Genomic DNA, 16,642 nt, shown 5'->3' with positions numbered 1-16,642 from the left:
ACCAAAGAAGGTTCGGGTCAACGATGGGCTGGCTCCTCACCAAGCTGTGCCCCCCGGTAGGTAGTGCCTCCCAGTACCAGCCCGGCGGAGCCCAGTTCTGGACATGGCCCATCTGGTCAAGCAGGTGTCTTCCGCTGAGTCGACGATGAGGATGCGGGATAGGCATCGTCGACGTCGATGCGGGAAAATTTGCTTTAACTAAAAAAATAACAACAAATGTGACATGTTCAACTAGTTCTATTAATTCAACTAGTTCTTGCTAAAAATAAACTTACTATAAATAAAAATAAACTAGTACCTAATTAGTACCTAGTTCTTACTAACTAATTAGTACCTAGGAACCCTGCCCTAATTACCATCTAATTTGATGAACCTAGGGGTGGAAAGTGGTAGCGGATATTCCAATTATCCAACTTAAAACTGAAATAAGTGGTCAAATTTTACTCGTTTTATTATGCATTACAATAGTGTTTATTCATCATCTGAGAAAACATATGAGCCGCATCCGTATCCGATAACATCCGCATCTTATTCGTTTCCACCCATAGATGAACCCTAACTAATTTGATGCAACTAAAATTTGAAGAACCCTAGGCAGAGGTAGGGGAGGGAGAGGAGCAGGCATGCTCACCTCGGGTGCCTGCGGCGAGGGAGGGGCAGGCGGCGTCGAGGTCGGGGTCGGGGCTCAGGCGCGCGGCGGAGGGCAACGTCGAGGTCGGGGGCGGCGTCGAGGTCGGGGTCAGGGGCGGCGAATCCGGGATCGGGGGCGGCGTCGAGGGTGTGCGGAGAGCGACGGGAGAGCGCGCGGCGGCCGACGGGCGACGGCGGCGGCGACAGCGGAGGAGTTGGATTTGGGGAAGTGGCCGTTGGGAAGAACGAACCGCGCGGTTAAGTCAGAAGTAGCAGTAGCGCGTTCCAGGAAGTGCGCTACTGCTAAGCTAGGTACAGCGCGTTCCTCGATACACGCTACTGCTATTCCTTTCTTTTCCCCCCTTTTTCATTTATTTTTCTTTACATTTTATTTTTTTCCTTTCACCTTTTTCTATTTCTTTCATTTTCATTTACTTTTCTATTTGCTTTTCATTTAATTTTATTTCCTTTAGCAGTAGCGCCTTTCAGCGTAAACGCGCTGCTACAAAGCAAGTAGCGGCAGTGCGGTTCGACGTAGATCGCTACTACTATGTGTAGCCTATCGGCTAAGCCGTGGGAATTTTAGTAGTAGCGCTTTTATCTTCAGGCGCGCTACTGCTACAACTGTATCTGTAGCGCCGTTTACGTCAGCGCGCTACTACTACTTAGCACCAGCGTGCTTTTTTAACACGCGCTAGTGCTAAAGTTCTATGTATAAGGTTTTCCCTAGTAATGATAGGAGGTTGAGACGAAGAAAAACCGGACGAAACGGAGACTACCAAGTCGTCTCTTAGGAATAGAGATACACGATGCCCTGAAAACAATAGGCCTAATGCCCTAATATTATTTTTCCGATCACATGCGGGAGAGTGATACACACGAGGTACGAGGTTGGTCATGTAGTCTTTAATCCTTTCCATGACGTGCCTTGCTTATCTCCACGGCTCCACGACATGAAAAATTCAGAGTGACAGAGATGGAGAAAGGAGCGAGAGGGAAGTATTTCTTAGAAAAAGATTATGTTGCGGTGGCGTGAAGGCAGGCCCATGTACCAAAGGAGCACAGTCCCCAAATGCTTCAGCAAGCTGTACGTGCGCTCCAAAAAAAAGGAAGTTGTACGTTGGTCCACATGTCAGAGACATCCATCGGGCAGATGCCCTCAGAGCGCTCCTAGCTAGCCCGACTTAAACTTGTAGAGGATTATCGCAACAAAAAAGACTTTAACTTCTTTGCCCCGGCGATGATTCAAAGATTTGCCTCGGCGACAATGATGTTGAGAAAAATTGGCGGAGGTGCACTCTTTTGCCGGGACACTCTTGAGTTTTTCTCATTCCAAATGACCCACGATACAAGCATGGTAATCGAGGCCTTTGCTTTTCGATTGGTGATGCCCACAGCGCTCGTGCTCGCCCACTCGCCCACCACGCCTCAACGGAGTCAAACAAGTGCCATGCGGGCATGCCCATGTCATGGATGTGAAATTTCTGAATAACCAAGTTCCAATGCCTCATTGTGAAGCGGTACCTGAAGAAAAGATGGGGCCACATTCCTGCACCCCCGGCACATGGAGCGAGGGCCACAATTTGGCCAACCTCGCTTAGCCAAACTGTCGATCATCCAAATCCTATCCTGAAGCACGAGCGAAGCAAAGAATTTGACTTTCGATGGGGCCGAAGCCTTCCAAACCATTTGGTCCATGGGGGAGAGGACCAAGCCCAAAAACTGCACCCTGTCAGCGGGGGCCGCCGAGTGATGCCCAGTGTCTGTGTGCTTCCGTAGGATGTCATCCTCAGCGAGCTCATCGAGATGCACCTCTTGCAGAAGCATCCAAAGGGTGAAGAATTGTCTGACATGATCAATGGAAACAGTCGCGGGCGGTCTGATGTTGAGGATCCACACATTTTCCTTTATGACCTCCCGTAGCTTCCAATGTTTCCACGAGGATGTCTCGTAACTGAGCGGCCCAATGTCTTTGGCCTTGCATCCAGGAAGTCAAGGGGAATCCCAAAAGGGTGTCGTCGCACCATTTTCCGACAGTTATGGTGGTATAGTCATAGAAAAAGTTAAGGTCTTCTTCATCACACGGGTTCCCTCTCCCAACCGACAACTTTATGGGCTCCTTCCACTCATACCAAGGCCATTGCAAGCGCAAAGCTCGCGCGAACTTGTTAGTGTTGAGGACCCTAAATCCACCATAGGCATGCGGCCTACAGACAATGTCCCAATTGACCTTGCATTTTGCCCTGGTTGTCTTATCCGACTCAGACCACAGGAAAGCCCTCTCAAGCTTGTTGATATTTTGAAGGATCCTAGGCTGTATGACAAGCGGCATGGTGAAGTAGATCACTTGGGAAGTGATAACCGACTTGACAAGAGCCCCAACTGGGGTGATGTTTTGGCATGTTTTGGCCCTCATATGTTGTCAATTTGTTTGCCACCTTGTCCACAAGGAATGTGTGTCAATGAGCTTTAGCTTCCCCACATAGAGTGGGAGTCCCAGATATTGCAACGGAAATGAAGCCCGAACTGTCGGCAACCTTTGGGTTATGCACCCCCAAGTCAAGGTTACCGCACTGAATGAGAACCATTAAGCTCTTATGAAAGTTAGTGCACAGCTTGGTGACTTTCCCAAAACCTCTCGAAATAGTCAGAAGGTTGTCCACATCTCTTTTGATCGGAGCTACAAACACAGCCGCGTCGTCCGCATAGAGAGAGGTACACACCATGAACCCTTTCCCCCCATATTTTCTGTGATATTTTCGAAGGAATCCTTTCTGTTCCAATGTTTATCTTCAGGGTGCGGACGGAGCAGAGGTGGAACAGCTCGAATTCGAGTAGCGTCACCGGCAGCGTGGCACCTCACCCGGTGCTCGTAGGCCACGGTGTCGCGGTCCCAGTCATCTGTGCTGGCAGCCTGGGCGATGCGGTCCACATCCTCCGCACGTACTGATCCGGTGAGCATCATGGGCGCCTCCTTGGTGATAAAACAAACTCTAACCACCTGGGTAGCTGGAATTCTCATACAGTATAGGAGATTTGTTCATGTATATCAAATAATATGTTCACGCTAACTGGTAGAAATTTTGTTTTGGAAAATCACAAAAAAATGTGGGAAAATATTTTGTGGCGTACGCAAAACTATTTTTTGAACCTAGTTTCAAAACATTCTTGTATTTTAAAATAAATGTTTGTATTGCCATTAATTATGCTCAACAATTTTCCACCGGTGGCAGCTTTCCACATCCTGCCGTTTCACCTAACATCGATCTAACTGCCCGATCGATGTGTTTATTTACTGCTGACAGGACCGATTCAGGGTTGTACCCGTACTTCATACTTATCGTTATCCACATACTTATCCCCAAATCTGCCAACTGCCAACTAACTGACAAGTACACATCGCTCGCTGCTAGTATAGTACTAGTACCAATGGACTGAACTATCATCGAGGTGTGGAATTTGTAACTATATATAGATGAAGCCGGCCATAGCTATGTTCACGGAAAGATACATTTGAGTAGCCCACACTGCTGATCATAACAATGTCAATTCTGTTCTCCCAAGAGCTGCCCATCTACACAGCACTCGTGCTACTTGTTCCCCTGTACTACTTGTACTCGAGGGTTAGATGTAGATCAGGGAACCCAGCACTGGTGCTCCCCACAAACTGGCCAATACTGCACATGTTTCCTTCCTTCTTGGCCAACATCCACAACTTGCATAAATATTTAACCCTTGTCCTCGCCGGATCAGGCCACAACTTCAGGGCACATGGCCCACCCGGGACCGGGTTGCGGTTCTTTGTCACATGCGACCCTACAAATGTTCGACACATTTTCACGACCAACTATACCAACTTCCCAAAGGGCGCGGAGTTTGCCGATATCTTTGACATCGTGGGTGGCAGCCTATTAACCATCGACGGTGAGCCGTCTCGTGAACAGCGCGCAAAAGTCAAGGGCGCGCTCAGCAACCCATGGATGGCTGCCACTATGGCGAGCTGCTGTTGTGACAAGGTGGAGAACGGCCTCCTCCCGTTTTTAGGCGAATGGCAAGCACTGGCACTCCATTTGACGTGCAAGAAGTGATGTCGAGGTTTATGTTTGACCTGGCTGCTATGCCTTTCTTCGGCGTGGATCCTGGCCTCCTGTCCTCGGAAATGCTGCAGGACATGCTGCCCATGGACGCTGCGGTTGCCCTTGACACGTTCATGGAGGTGGGATTTTCCCTGCTCATGACACCAAGTTCTTGTTGGAAGTTGATGAGGTGGCTAAACATTGGCCCCGAGAGAAAGCTCAAAGTGGCGCGCATAGTGCTACTGGAGTTTGCTGCGGAGATGATGGAGAGGAGGAAGATGAATCCATGTTTTGTTGGTAATGAAGATGAACAAGAGGATGGGGATATCCTGTCTTCCTTCCTCAACGACCCAGACTATGCCGATGATGACTTGCTCCGTGCGATGATCATTGCCTACATGTTCGCTGCTAGGGATACAGTTGGAACAACCGTGACATGGATCTTCTACAACCTCGCCCAGAACCCTAACATTGTTTCAAATATCCGAAAAGAACTCTCACCCATTGCATCACGCAAAGCAGCGGTTGGTGTGGATGCCATGTCGATCTTTGAGCCAGAAGAGACCAGATCTCTAGTATATTTGAAAGCCGTCTTGTATGAGACTCTCAGGCTATACCCAGCGGCGCCTCTTGAGTGCAAGACAGTGATCGCCGATGATATCATGCCAAGTGGACATGAGGTTCATGCCGGCGACACCATTATTATTTCTATACACTCCATGGGGAGAATGGAGGGTGTGTGGGGTGAAGATTGCCTCCATTATAAACCAGATAGGTGGCTCTCGGTGGGTGGCAATAACATGAGGTATGTACCATCTCACAAATTCTTGGCCTTCAACTCAGGCCCGAGGATGTGCCTCGGCAAGGACATCGCGATTATGCAGATGAAGACAGTCATCGCATCAACGCTATGGAACCTCGATGTGGAGGTGATGGAAGGGCAAACAATCCAGCCCAAGCAAGCTTGTATACAGCAGATGAAAAATGTGCTCATAGTTAAGCTAAAGAAGCGAGAAATGTAACATTATGCTCTCTTTTATCTCTAATGTACTTAAGACTCCTATACTTTTAGGACGCACACAATCACACTATTATCGAAGTATGAAGGCATCCATGTATTACAATTTATATATCTTTCTTTCATGAAAAATAACCAACATGTTGTTACTTGTTACTCCATTGTATAGTATATGTGTTAGAGAGGAGAGGGGGATTGGTGGAATAGTTCGTTGTATTGCTTGATCATTCTAGGCCGCTGGGTGGGTTATCGACTGACAACAAACACTAGAGTAGCGGTTCTTAGCTCAAAGCTAGGTTTTATTTAGGGATTCGTGATTATTGGTTGTTCTATAGTTGAAGATTGATAACAAATTTGAGGGCTTTCCCTCTTTACGACCACTGGGGTGTGGTTTTTTTCCGTAAAAGGCTGCAATTTTTGTCCATCTCTATACAATTTGTCTGTTCTATGTTCTTCATCTATCTCCCCAACTGGAAGCAGGGTTGTTTATTACAAGATTTTGCTTTTATGCTCTATTTTTAAATCTTGCGTTAAGCTCTTTTCTTCTTCTGCTGCTCTATTGTGAAGAATGCATGAGCTAATTGCAATGTCCTCAAACATTTTCTTCAGTTATAAAAGACGCTTTCATGAATATCATAATATTGATGCTTGTCTGCACCATTTACTTGATTATAACACCTGTTTTTTTTATGTCTACAGGGATCCTTTTATTACTTCCCTGAATAGATTTTACTACAAATAAGGGACTGTCATTTAGCCACACTATCTTGCGTGGTTTGCAGAATAGATTTGAGTCTCAGAATGCCTGCAAAGTTCAAGAATACCCGTGCAATAAGTGATACGTACAACCACGGATATTGTTGGGATATAACTACTAGTGTAACACGCCCAGGAGGGGCCGGGTTAAGCTATAGCGATTCATCATATGAAGTCCAATATCAAGCTTGAAGATGGCGGTTCAGTCAAGGGCCCCAAGCCCAAAGGCGACTTAAGGCTCATAGTGATAAACCGACATAATAGCATGACTTGCATTGTAAGGCAAGATTAACTAGTCACCGAGCCGGACACTTTTTATGAGCCGGCCGGGACTCTGTAGGCCGCGGGGCACAACCCGTGTATATAAGGGGACGACCCGCCGGCGGCTTAGGGCAAGTAACACAAATTGAGAGCCAGGCATAGCGGATTCGCTCCCTGGTCATTGAAACCCTAGCAATTCCACCTCAACTGGATTAGGCTTTTACCTTCACCATAAGGGGCCGAACCAGTATAACCCTCATGTCCTTTGTCCCGCTTTAACCCCTTTAAACTTCCTAGTTGCGATGGCTCCACGACTCAGTCCTTTCACGAGGACATCTGCCGTGACAATTTCACGACAGTTGGCGCCCACCGTGGGGCCAGCGCACGGTGGATTTGAGTTCTTGAAGGGCAGCTTCGAAGGGCTCAAGGGATACGCTGTGGGCCGGATGACCAAGAGTCGTCGCGGCAAGCTCTACATCGACGACGCCGGCTGGGGCCCCGACGCCGGCTCAATTGAGTACGGGTACCGGGTCCCCTTCGGTGGAATCCACGTCTTCATCGGCCGGATTGGCGAGTCAGGCCCTGAGCCGGACATCGGCACCGACATCATCGAGACGGCTCAGCGTGCGAGACCCGCCCGGGCTCAGCCCGCCATGAAGCGTGCCTTCGTGGGTTGCATCTGTAGGGGAACGCGACAGAAAACAAAAAATTTCCGACCTACGCACCAGCCCAGGACCACTATGGAGACTGCATACATGGTTTGATCTTTTTCGTTACCGACTCGTAGCGCAGCGGGAAGTAGAGTCGATGACGATCGGCGGTGCAGATCCCCGCAGCTAGGATTTACAACCTCCCAACCGCGAGGATGTATACCCTCATCTGCTCCTCAGACAGCCCTCCGGGAGGCGGTCGAACAGCCCCCCCGGACGGTGTCGCGGACAGCCCTTCGGGAGGACCTTCGAAACTCGAACGGTCACTCGGACAGCCCTTCGGGAGGACCTTCGAAACTCGGACGGTCACACGGACAGCCCTTCGGGAGGCACTCACGAACTAAGACCGAAACTACGATCTCTCTACAGAGTTGCACACATACGGTGTCATCTATCCGGCAGGGCTTCGCCGTCCAGAACTAGTTCCTGCCGGAACCCAGACAGCCTTACGGCTCTACGAAACTCTTTTCGTGGGAGGGAGAGAAGAAGCCAGATAATGCATGGCATGTGTATGAGAGCAAGGGATGAGTGTGGAGGGCTGCCCCTCCACCTCTATTTATAGGAAATCCCAAGGGGGTAGGGTAGTTTCACAAAAAACCCAAAATGCACATGAATGAAGTCCTTCCACAAGGACCTAGGAGTGAAACCAAGGAACAAGAGGGTCCCCAAGGGGGGATACCCCATGTGGCCGGCCACACCCCCATGAGGGGCCCAAAAAATGGCTCCTATCCATCCATGTCATCCCCAAGATCTTTTGGAGCAAAGCCCCAAAAGGTGGCTTTCCATAAAGTAACCATAAAGCTGATTTTCACTATTCACGACGACATTTTTCAGCGTCTGATCGAACTGAAAATATTTATGTGGGCTAAGAACATTTCCAGTACCCACTAAAATGATTTTCAACGCGTTCCGAAACAATTCCGGTTTTAGTGATTTTCATCTGCGAAACGCATCTGAAGTGGCTCCGGCAGCTCCGGAACATTTCCGGTTTTTATCTCAGAAAATTCCAAAAAGCTTCCAGAATGATTCTGGCATCCTCCAAGAATTATCAGGCATGTGCCGAAACCAATTTGACTTAATGGTGTATCCCGAAACAACTTTTCGGTATCATCGAAACTTATCCGATGACCTCTCTCTGCGGTACGATTCCGCTGTCCGAAACTTTTCGGTGTCCGAAACTTTTTCGGTGATTTTCTCTCAGACTCCCTGTCTAGTATTCAGCAGATAGATGACCCTTAAGCGTGTGACCCTATAGGTTCGGTGAAGTATAGACATGACCCGGAACCCCTTCCGATCAATGATCAACATCGGAGCCGTGGACACCCATATTGACCCCTATACCCACACGAATAAATATTCGAGTGAACCTCCAGTTGCCGTGTGCTATTCCTGTTGCTTCGCGATATGTTACAAATACCCGAGGTGAGACATGTTGGCATTCCCGTGGATCAACAACTTGTCCACTATGCTAGTTACCTCGTTACCGGTATTGTTCTCTTTTCTCGTTATCGTATTCCGGCATCCCCGTGATCAAATCACAAAGTGTCTGGCCAGACGATGATGGATACCGTAACACCGAGAGGGCCCAGAGATATCTCTCCATCGTCGGAGGAGCAAATCCCAATCTTGAGCTATCAAGTTACTTGACACACTTTTCCATGAACCCGTAAGCCGCCGTAATAGCCACCCATTTACGGATGACGTTTAACAAACCCCAAAGTTCATGAAGCAAGCATGAAGAAACTCGATACTCTCATGGTCTAAGGAATCATGCAAACGTTAACCATCTCTGTGTTATGTACCAATAAACTTGTGACGAATGAATCTCATAGCATAACATCAATTCGGGTCGATTCAACACAAATGTCCTTCCTGACATTGTGCCCTCAAAGTTGCTTGGCATAGACATGCCCATGATTGGGAAAACATAATCATCATGCAACACTTGAGCTAGTCTTAGAGGCACGACTAGGAATACATTTTACCGTTTATTATTCCACACGTGCATATGGGTTCTCCCCAGAGCCTTTATGGATATACGGGCTCGGGAACCACAGCAGTTATAGCATGGAACATAAACATAATTATGAACAAGGGAGATAATCAATAACATTTATTATTGCCTCTAGGGCATATCTCCTACAGACTCCCACTTGCACTAGAGACAATAATCTAGCTTATGCTAATGCACTTCACACCTGTGGCACACCGGTGTAAATATGCTTCGCTTGTGGTATAGCCTGATGTCCAACGGATCTGACGACTTCAGTTCCGTGTGTATCTTTGCATGTCCTCGCGTTTTCACAAAATTCATATTTTGTGTGGACTTGGCTTTGTATGTATGTGAATCACAGGTCGAACCTGGATTCCTCAGACTGAGTTATGGAGCAACTACCTGCAGTAGTGTCCCATTGTCAAAAGCCATCTTGGAACTATACTAAGTTCATGAATGAACTATATGATTCAACATCTTCTTTGTCGCTTCTAAAGCGTCAACATACTTAGCCCTTGTTATAGAATTCGCCACAGTAACTAGCTTGAACAAATTCCAACTAACTGTGCCACCACATTGTGTGTTACACAAAACCCTTAATTTAAATCGAAAATCGCATGGAGAAAAGATGAAGACTGTATCGATGTAACATTTTACAACGAACTCTTCATGATCTCTGCTTGCGAGAAAACCATGTCATCAGTACTTACTCTAGTACTCTGTGACATCTTTCACTGTTGTCCCATGATCAGTAATTTGATCACTTTGGTATCCATACTCGCAACACCTTGGGAGTATCGGACATATCTGGTTGTTTTACATACCATGGAATACATGATTAATCCAAACACAAAAGTGTGTGGAATCTGCATCATGTATTTTACTCATCAGTGTTTTGGGACACCGAGTCTTGCAAAAACTCTTTCCATGTGACTTTGGCAAGAATCACTCCTTGGCGTTTTAAATGCTAAAAGGTTTTAGCATCTTGTCAATATGTATTCATTGCTTAGCCCCATTAGGTAAATCTATCTCCATAGATCATCATGCCTAATATTGAGGCTATTTAGCCTAAGCACTTCATCGAAAAACTATTTTCAAATGAAGTCCTAATTTGTGTCAAGAAATTTATTTCCAATTACCAATGTGCCAAGCACATAAGGTTTTTAGAAATATTATTACGCTCCCACTTACTTTCTTGAATTACAAGCATCTTCGTTACCCATTGATGAAGTCAAAACCCCTTTGACCATTTCATCAAAACACGAAGATTCCAACTCCATTTTGCTCTCTTCTGTCCATTGCTGGAACTCTGAAGTTTGCATACCTACTAGCATCCTCTGGATCGACAAATTACTTTGGACTGTATCATATACAAGTCCTAGCTTTCATTTCCATCAGATGGAAATCCTTTTATCATCCATGTTTCATATCTCATGATTGAAATATGTATTAATTGCTAGTTCAACCCGAACCGACTTTAAGCATCGCTACGATGAAAACAACCTCATCGTAGTCAACTCTTGAACTTGTTATTTCAACAAGTCGAGCTTTATGGATAAAACATTTTTATCCGTATCAGTTTTAAGTTCCATAAATATTCGTTAGACTCTAAGTCTTCCGAAAGGTGTATCAAGGTTTTAATCTTGAATCACTTATGTTGAAACTAACTCGGATTGTATTGGCATTTAGCCAATTCTGGAGTCAGGGCCCATCAACGCTTCCTTGTGTATCGTAGGTATAATGTTGTCTAACAACAATATCTCGTTTGCGCACCTGAGAGGTTTGCACGAGCCTTGCCTACGTGGTTCAGCTGCAAGTTCGACCGAAGTTCATACATTTTATTGTAGAGACTTCCGTATCAGTCGCAGTAGGAAACTCTGGAATTACTTCCAAGGTCTCTTTCCTTTGATCTGATGAAGATACTGTTTATCTCGTCGAGTTGCACTATTCTCCCACTCACCTTTTAGAAAGAACCATTCTCTTTAAAAGCATACCGTTCTTTGTGGCAAACCTATTTGCCTCGGTATAGTGAGGGAGGAATACCCAATGACTTGGGATAACCTACAAAGTAGCACTTGTCTGATTTGGAATAGGTTTGTAACCTTTTACACAAGCCCCATATTCCAAATGTTAAGAAAAGATACAACATGGTTGGGCGTACCATACCATGGCTTCATTTCAACAGACCCGATGTAGCTCTTTTCAGTGTAAAAGCCGCAGTCTCTAAAGCATCACTTTAAAAAGGATAATGGCAAATTTATTTATGTCATCTTTGACCTTACCATGTCATAAATGGTTAGATTACATCTCCACGGACTTTTCACTTGCAGTGGTGTTCCGGGAGGTGCAAGTTATGAAACCCCTTTCACAACTCATCAGACATTCGCTAAACATGTAACTCAAATATTCCTTTGTGCAATCAAATTGCAGAAACATAATTTTCTTGTTACAATAACTTCTACTTCATTTTTGAAAACCTTTCGAATGATTTCAAAAGATCCAGACTTACGTCTCATCAAGTAAATATCCATATATCTACTTGAGTCATTTCTGAAGATAAATAAATCCACCACTAACAACACTTATCGGACTACACACATCAAATGTATGATCACTAATAAGTTTGTTGTTCGTTCCTTATGGCCTGTGAACGGTATTTTAGTCACTTCACTTTTCGGAGGAAAGTTGCAAGTGTCAGATGATTCAAAATCAAAAAGACTTCAAAATCCATCATAATGGAATTTTCCATGCGGGTTTCTCCAATGTGACCAAATGTAGTGCCACACTTGTGTGGTATTCTTTTAGTCTTGCGACATTTAGCGTCAGTGTTATGGATGTATCATATTACCCTCAATATTCATAACATACGTCCCATCTTGGATGGAAGCATGGCCCTTCATGTTATTCATAATACTTAACAACAATTGTTGTTTTTATGAACAACTCTTTTGCAACAAACATTGTGCAATGGGCTAGAGTGTATGAAACTCTAAAATGAATTATGAAAGTAAACCCAGAGGTATTGTATTATTATCAATATTCATAACATACATCTCATTCATAATGAAAGTATGGCCCTTGTGTTATTCATAACATCGAACATAAAAGGTTCTCTTATGAACAACCTTCTTGCAAGATACCTTATGCAATGGGCTAGAGTTTGTAAAACTCTAAATGAATTATGAAAATAAATACAGACGGCAATACACCGATGGAAGGTATAGTAACATTTACTATGTTCCCTGTGTATACCTTAACCTCATTTCTGGCTAGTCTTTTTAGGCCACAGTAGCTCTTACAGTGATTCGCAATTGAATGCAATCGAGCGGGTATCTTTGTGATTAACTCACAATACCCAAGAATTAGTGATTAACATGTTTAACCATAATTCCCAAGAACTATATCTTTGAACAGCCTACTATACATCAAAAACTTGTATGACATTCATACATGACCTGGATATTCCAGTCATCTTTCTTTCTGCCTTTATACTTCTAACAGTTTAACTTTTAGTATTTCTCCTACTCGCAAAAGAAGCACCCAACTTAAGAGTGGCGTTAGCCCCGGACTTCCTAGGCGTGTAAGTCATACTAACACCCTTTGGACACTTCCTTTCTCTTTAAGTTGTTGTTTTATTCACCTTTCATTATATGACAGGCGTTCTTCTGGATCCCTTTCCCAACGGTCAAATGCATAGTAAACACTTTTACTAATACTTGCAAACAAACATTGCTTTGTTTGTATCTGAAAATAATTTTCAGTTCCATGAATATCATATAACTATCCCAACTTTCGAAGTTTGGGTTTCATGGAAGCAAACATATTGCACTTGACTGAAACGGAATTATAGCTTTTGGATCAAAGGACAAGAGTCACATGATCCATAGCATTAGCGGGAGGATATGGAAAGCATGCGATAGGACAAAGTCCTTCTCGGCACTTTTGAGGACAATCCTCATATTACGGTACCAATCGTAAAGTTTTAACCAAATATTTAACAGCTATTCAATTTTAACAGGGAAGGTGGAAACGCGAGCCATTATTCTACAACTATTTTGCATATAACACTTAGACAATGTTCATAATTAATTGCACTAAGAATTAAACATGTTAATTCAACAGTGCGCTCCCACTCAAATCAATATCTCTCAAAATTGATTGTGAGTGATACAAGACCCACATTTCAATTGTTCGCCATTGGTGTAACACCACTGATGACGAAAAATCTCAACCGGTAGGCCAACTTGCCAATCACATCTCTATGTGACTCTTGTTCATCTTTCGATGCGTGTGTTCCGAGCTCATGACGGTCATGCCTGAACGTCAAGACAACCAAGTGATCTCGCTGCGAGGTCTCAACTCACCCGCCTCACACTTCTCTAATCGTTCGTACCCGTGTGACACGGCGCACCCCGAAAAGATAGGTGCCGTGACGGTGCTACACTTGGGAGAACACTAACTACTTGGTATTTTAAGTGAGAGATCACCTTAATAAAAGCGACTACCGCGCAATCAAGAAGGGTGCATCATAAGGGATAAACATCTCAGGCAATTCATAATAGCATGATATGGTATAGCCCTTTCTGACGGAGAAGTCTTTCATTTCTTTGTCTTCGGCATTCGCGTCGGTGTTCACCTTCGCGAAGATTGCCACCACCTTGTCGATGCACCAGATAATATTGCTATCTCTATAGCTAACAAAATAATGCATTACAACAAGGTTGACACGCAGGTCATTAAAGTGCAATCATATGGCTCCAACCATCATGCCGAATCATGACACGCAGGTCATGTTAATCAAATTACATCATATAGTCATCTCATACATAATCGAATTAGTATGAGCACTGCTATACCACATCACACTTCTCTAATCGGTTTATGCAAAATTTCTTTTACGTGGCTTCTAAGGTTTTGACTTAAACCGCAGCGACCAACGTTTTATCATCAAGTATGATTATTCAAGTTGCTAGATTAACATCTCGGGGTGTATGAAACACGGGATAATTGAATCTCGAGCCCCATACTAAACTTCGTCATACGCATGACCCCCGTGCAGATCATATCTGCAATGCCCTTTCATCTGCGAATTTCATCTTTCTTTTGACTACGGCAGAACCCAAAGAACTGATAGCACTTCCATGATCAATCAGGATCACGGATTGCCAGAACTTTGTCAAATTCCACCATGTTGTCTCGAGATTGAGCAAACGCAAATTCTAGGGAAGCAACAAGAACCTCGGGTAACAGATTTTATCTGTCACCCGCATAAATACTTTTCAGCAATAGATCTCATCTACTACCTAATTATATTATGCAATACCCATACATCTCCATGTATTCTAGATCGAAACCTGCATCTACGCATAGCATGGCTCTTGATGCCACTGTAGGGGAACGCGACAGAAAACAAAAATTTTCCGACCTACGCACCAGCCCAGGACCACTATGGAGACTGCATACATGGTTTGATCTTTTTCGTTACCGACTCGTAGCGCAGCAGGAAGTAGAGTCGATGACGATCGGCGGTGCAGATCCCCGCAGCTAGGATTTACAACCTCCCAACCGCGAGGATGTATACCCTCATCTGCTCCTCAGACAGCCCTCCGGGAGGCGGTCGAACAGCCCCCCCGGACGGTGTCGCGGACAGCCCTTCGGGAGGACCTTCGAAACTCGAACGGTCACTCGGACAGCCCTTCGGGAGGACCTTCGAAACTCGGACGGTCACACGGACAGCCCTTCGGGAGGCACTCACGAACTAAGACCGAAACTACGATCTCTCTACAGAGTTGCACACATACGGTGTCATCTATCCGGCAGGGCTTCGCCGTCCAGAACTAGTTCCTGCCGGAACCCAGACAGCCTTACGGCTCTACGAAACTCTTTTCGTGGGAGGGAGAGAAGAAGCCAGATAATGCATGGCATGTGTATGAGAGCAAGGAATGAGTGTGGAGGGCTGCCCCTCCACCTCTATTTATAGGAAATCCCAAGGGGGTAGGGTAGTTTCACAAAAAACCCAAAATGCACATGAATGAAGTCCTTCCACAAGGACCTAGGAGTGAAACCAAGGAACAAGAGGGTCCCCAAGGGGGGATACCCCATGTGGCCGGCCACACCCCCATGAGGGGCCCAAAAAATGGCTCCTATCCATCCATGTCATCCCCAAGATCTTTTGGAGCAAAGCCCCAAAAGGTGGCTTTCCATAAAGTAACCATAAAGCTGATTTTCACTATTCACGACGACATTTTTCAGCGTCTGATCGAACTGAAAATATTTATGTGGGCTAAGAACATTTCCAGTACCCACTAAAATGATTTTCAACGCGTTCCGAAACAATTCCGGTTTTAGTGATTTTCATCTGCGAAACGCATCTGAAGTGGCTCCGGCAGCTCCGGAACATTTCCGGTTTTTATCTCAGAAAATTCCAAAAAGCTTCCAGAATGATTCTGGCATCCTCCAAGAATTATCAGGCATGTGCCGAAACCAATTTGACTTAATGGTGTATCCCGAAACAACTTTTCGGTATCATCGAAACTTATCCGATGACCTCTCTCTGCGGTACGATTCCGCTGTCCGAAACTTTTTCGGTGATTTTCTCTTAGACTCCCTGTCTAGTATTCAGCAGATAGATGACCTTAAGCATGTGACCCTATAGGTTCGGTGAAGTATAGACATGACCCGGAACCCCTTCCGATCAATGATCAACATCGGAGCCGTGGACACCCATATTGACCCCTATACCCACACGAATAAATATTCGAGTGAACCTCCAGTTGCCGTGTGCTATTCCTGTTGCTTCGCGATATGTTACAAATACCCGAGGTGAGACATGTTGGCATTCCCGTGGATCAACAACTTGTCCACTATGCTAGTTACCTCGTTACCGGTATTGTTCTCTTTTCTCGTTATCGTATTCCGGCATCCCCGTGATCAAATCACAAAGTGTCTGGCCAGACGATGATGGATACCGTAACACCGAGAGGGCCCAGAGATATCTCTCCATCGTCGGAGGAGCAAATCCCAATCTTGAGCTATCAAGTTACTTGACACACTTTTCCATGAACCCGTAAGCCGCCGTAATAGCCACCCATTTACGGATGACGTTTAACAAACCCCAAAGTTCATGAAGAAAGCATGAAGAAACTCGATACTCTCATGGTCTAAGGAATCATGCAAACGTTAACCATCTCTGTGTTAT

At 45.2% G+C, this 16,642-nt stretch overlaps 1 protein-coding gene across 1 annotated transcript; it reads left to right on the top strand.

Moving 5' to 3' along the window:
* Positions 1 to 4,429: 4,429 nt before the first annotated feature.
* LOC123048184 (noroxomaritidine synthase 1-like) lies at positions 4,430 to 5,728 on the top strand. The gene has a single exon (XM_044471336.1). It carries the CDS (start codon positions 4,679 to 4,681, stop codon positions 5,726 to 5,728), a length of 1,050 nt encoding a protein of 349 aa, XP_044327271.1. The 5' UTR covers positions 4,430 to 4,678.
* Positions 5,729 to 16,642: the final 10,914 nt, after the last annotated feature.

This window comes from Triticum aestivum, chromosome 2D, assembly GCF_018294505.1.
Source record: "Triticum aestivum cultivar Chinese Spring chromosome 2D, IWGSC CS RefSeq v2.1, whole genome shotgun sequence".
Taxonomy (NCBI): Eukaryota; Viridiplantae; Streptophyta; class Magnoliopsida; order Poales; family Poaceae; genus Triticum; species Triticum aestivum.
Note: the sequence above shows the minus strand (reverse complement) of the source record. Positions and strands in the feature narration are given on the sequence as shown.

Excerpts from the sequence above, each read along its gene's own strand:
- LOC123048184 (XM_044471336.1), top strand. The coding sequence starts at position 4,679 with ATGGCAAGCACTGGCACTCCATTTGACGTGCAAGAAGTGATGTCGAGG.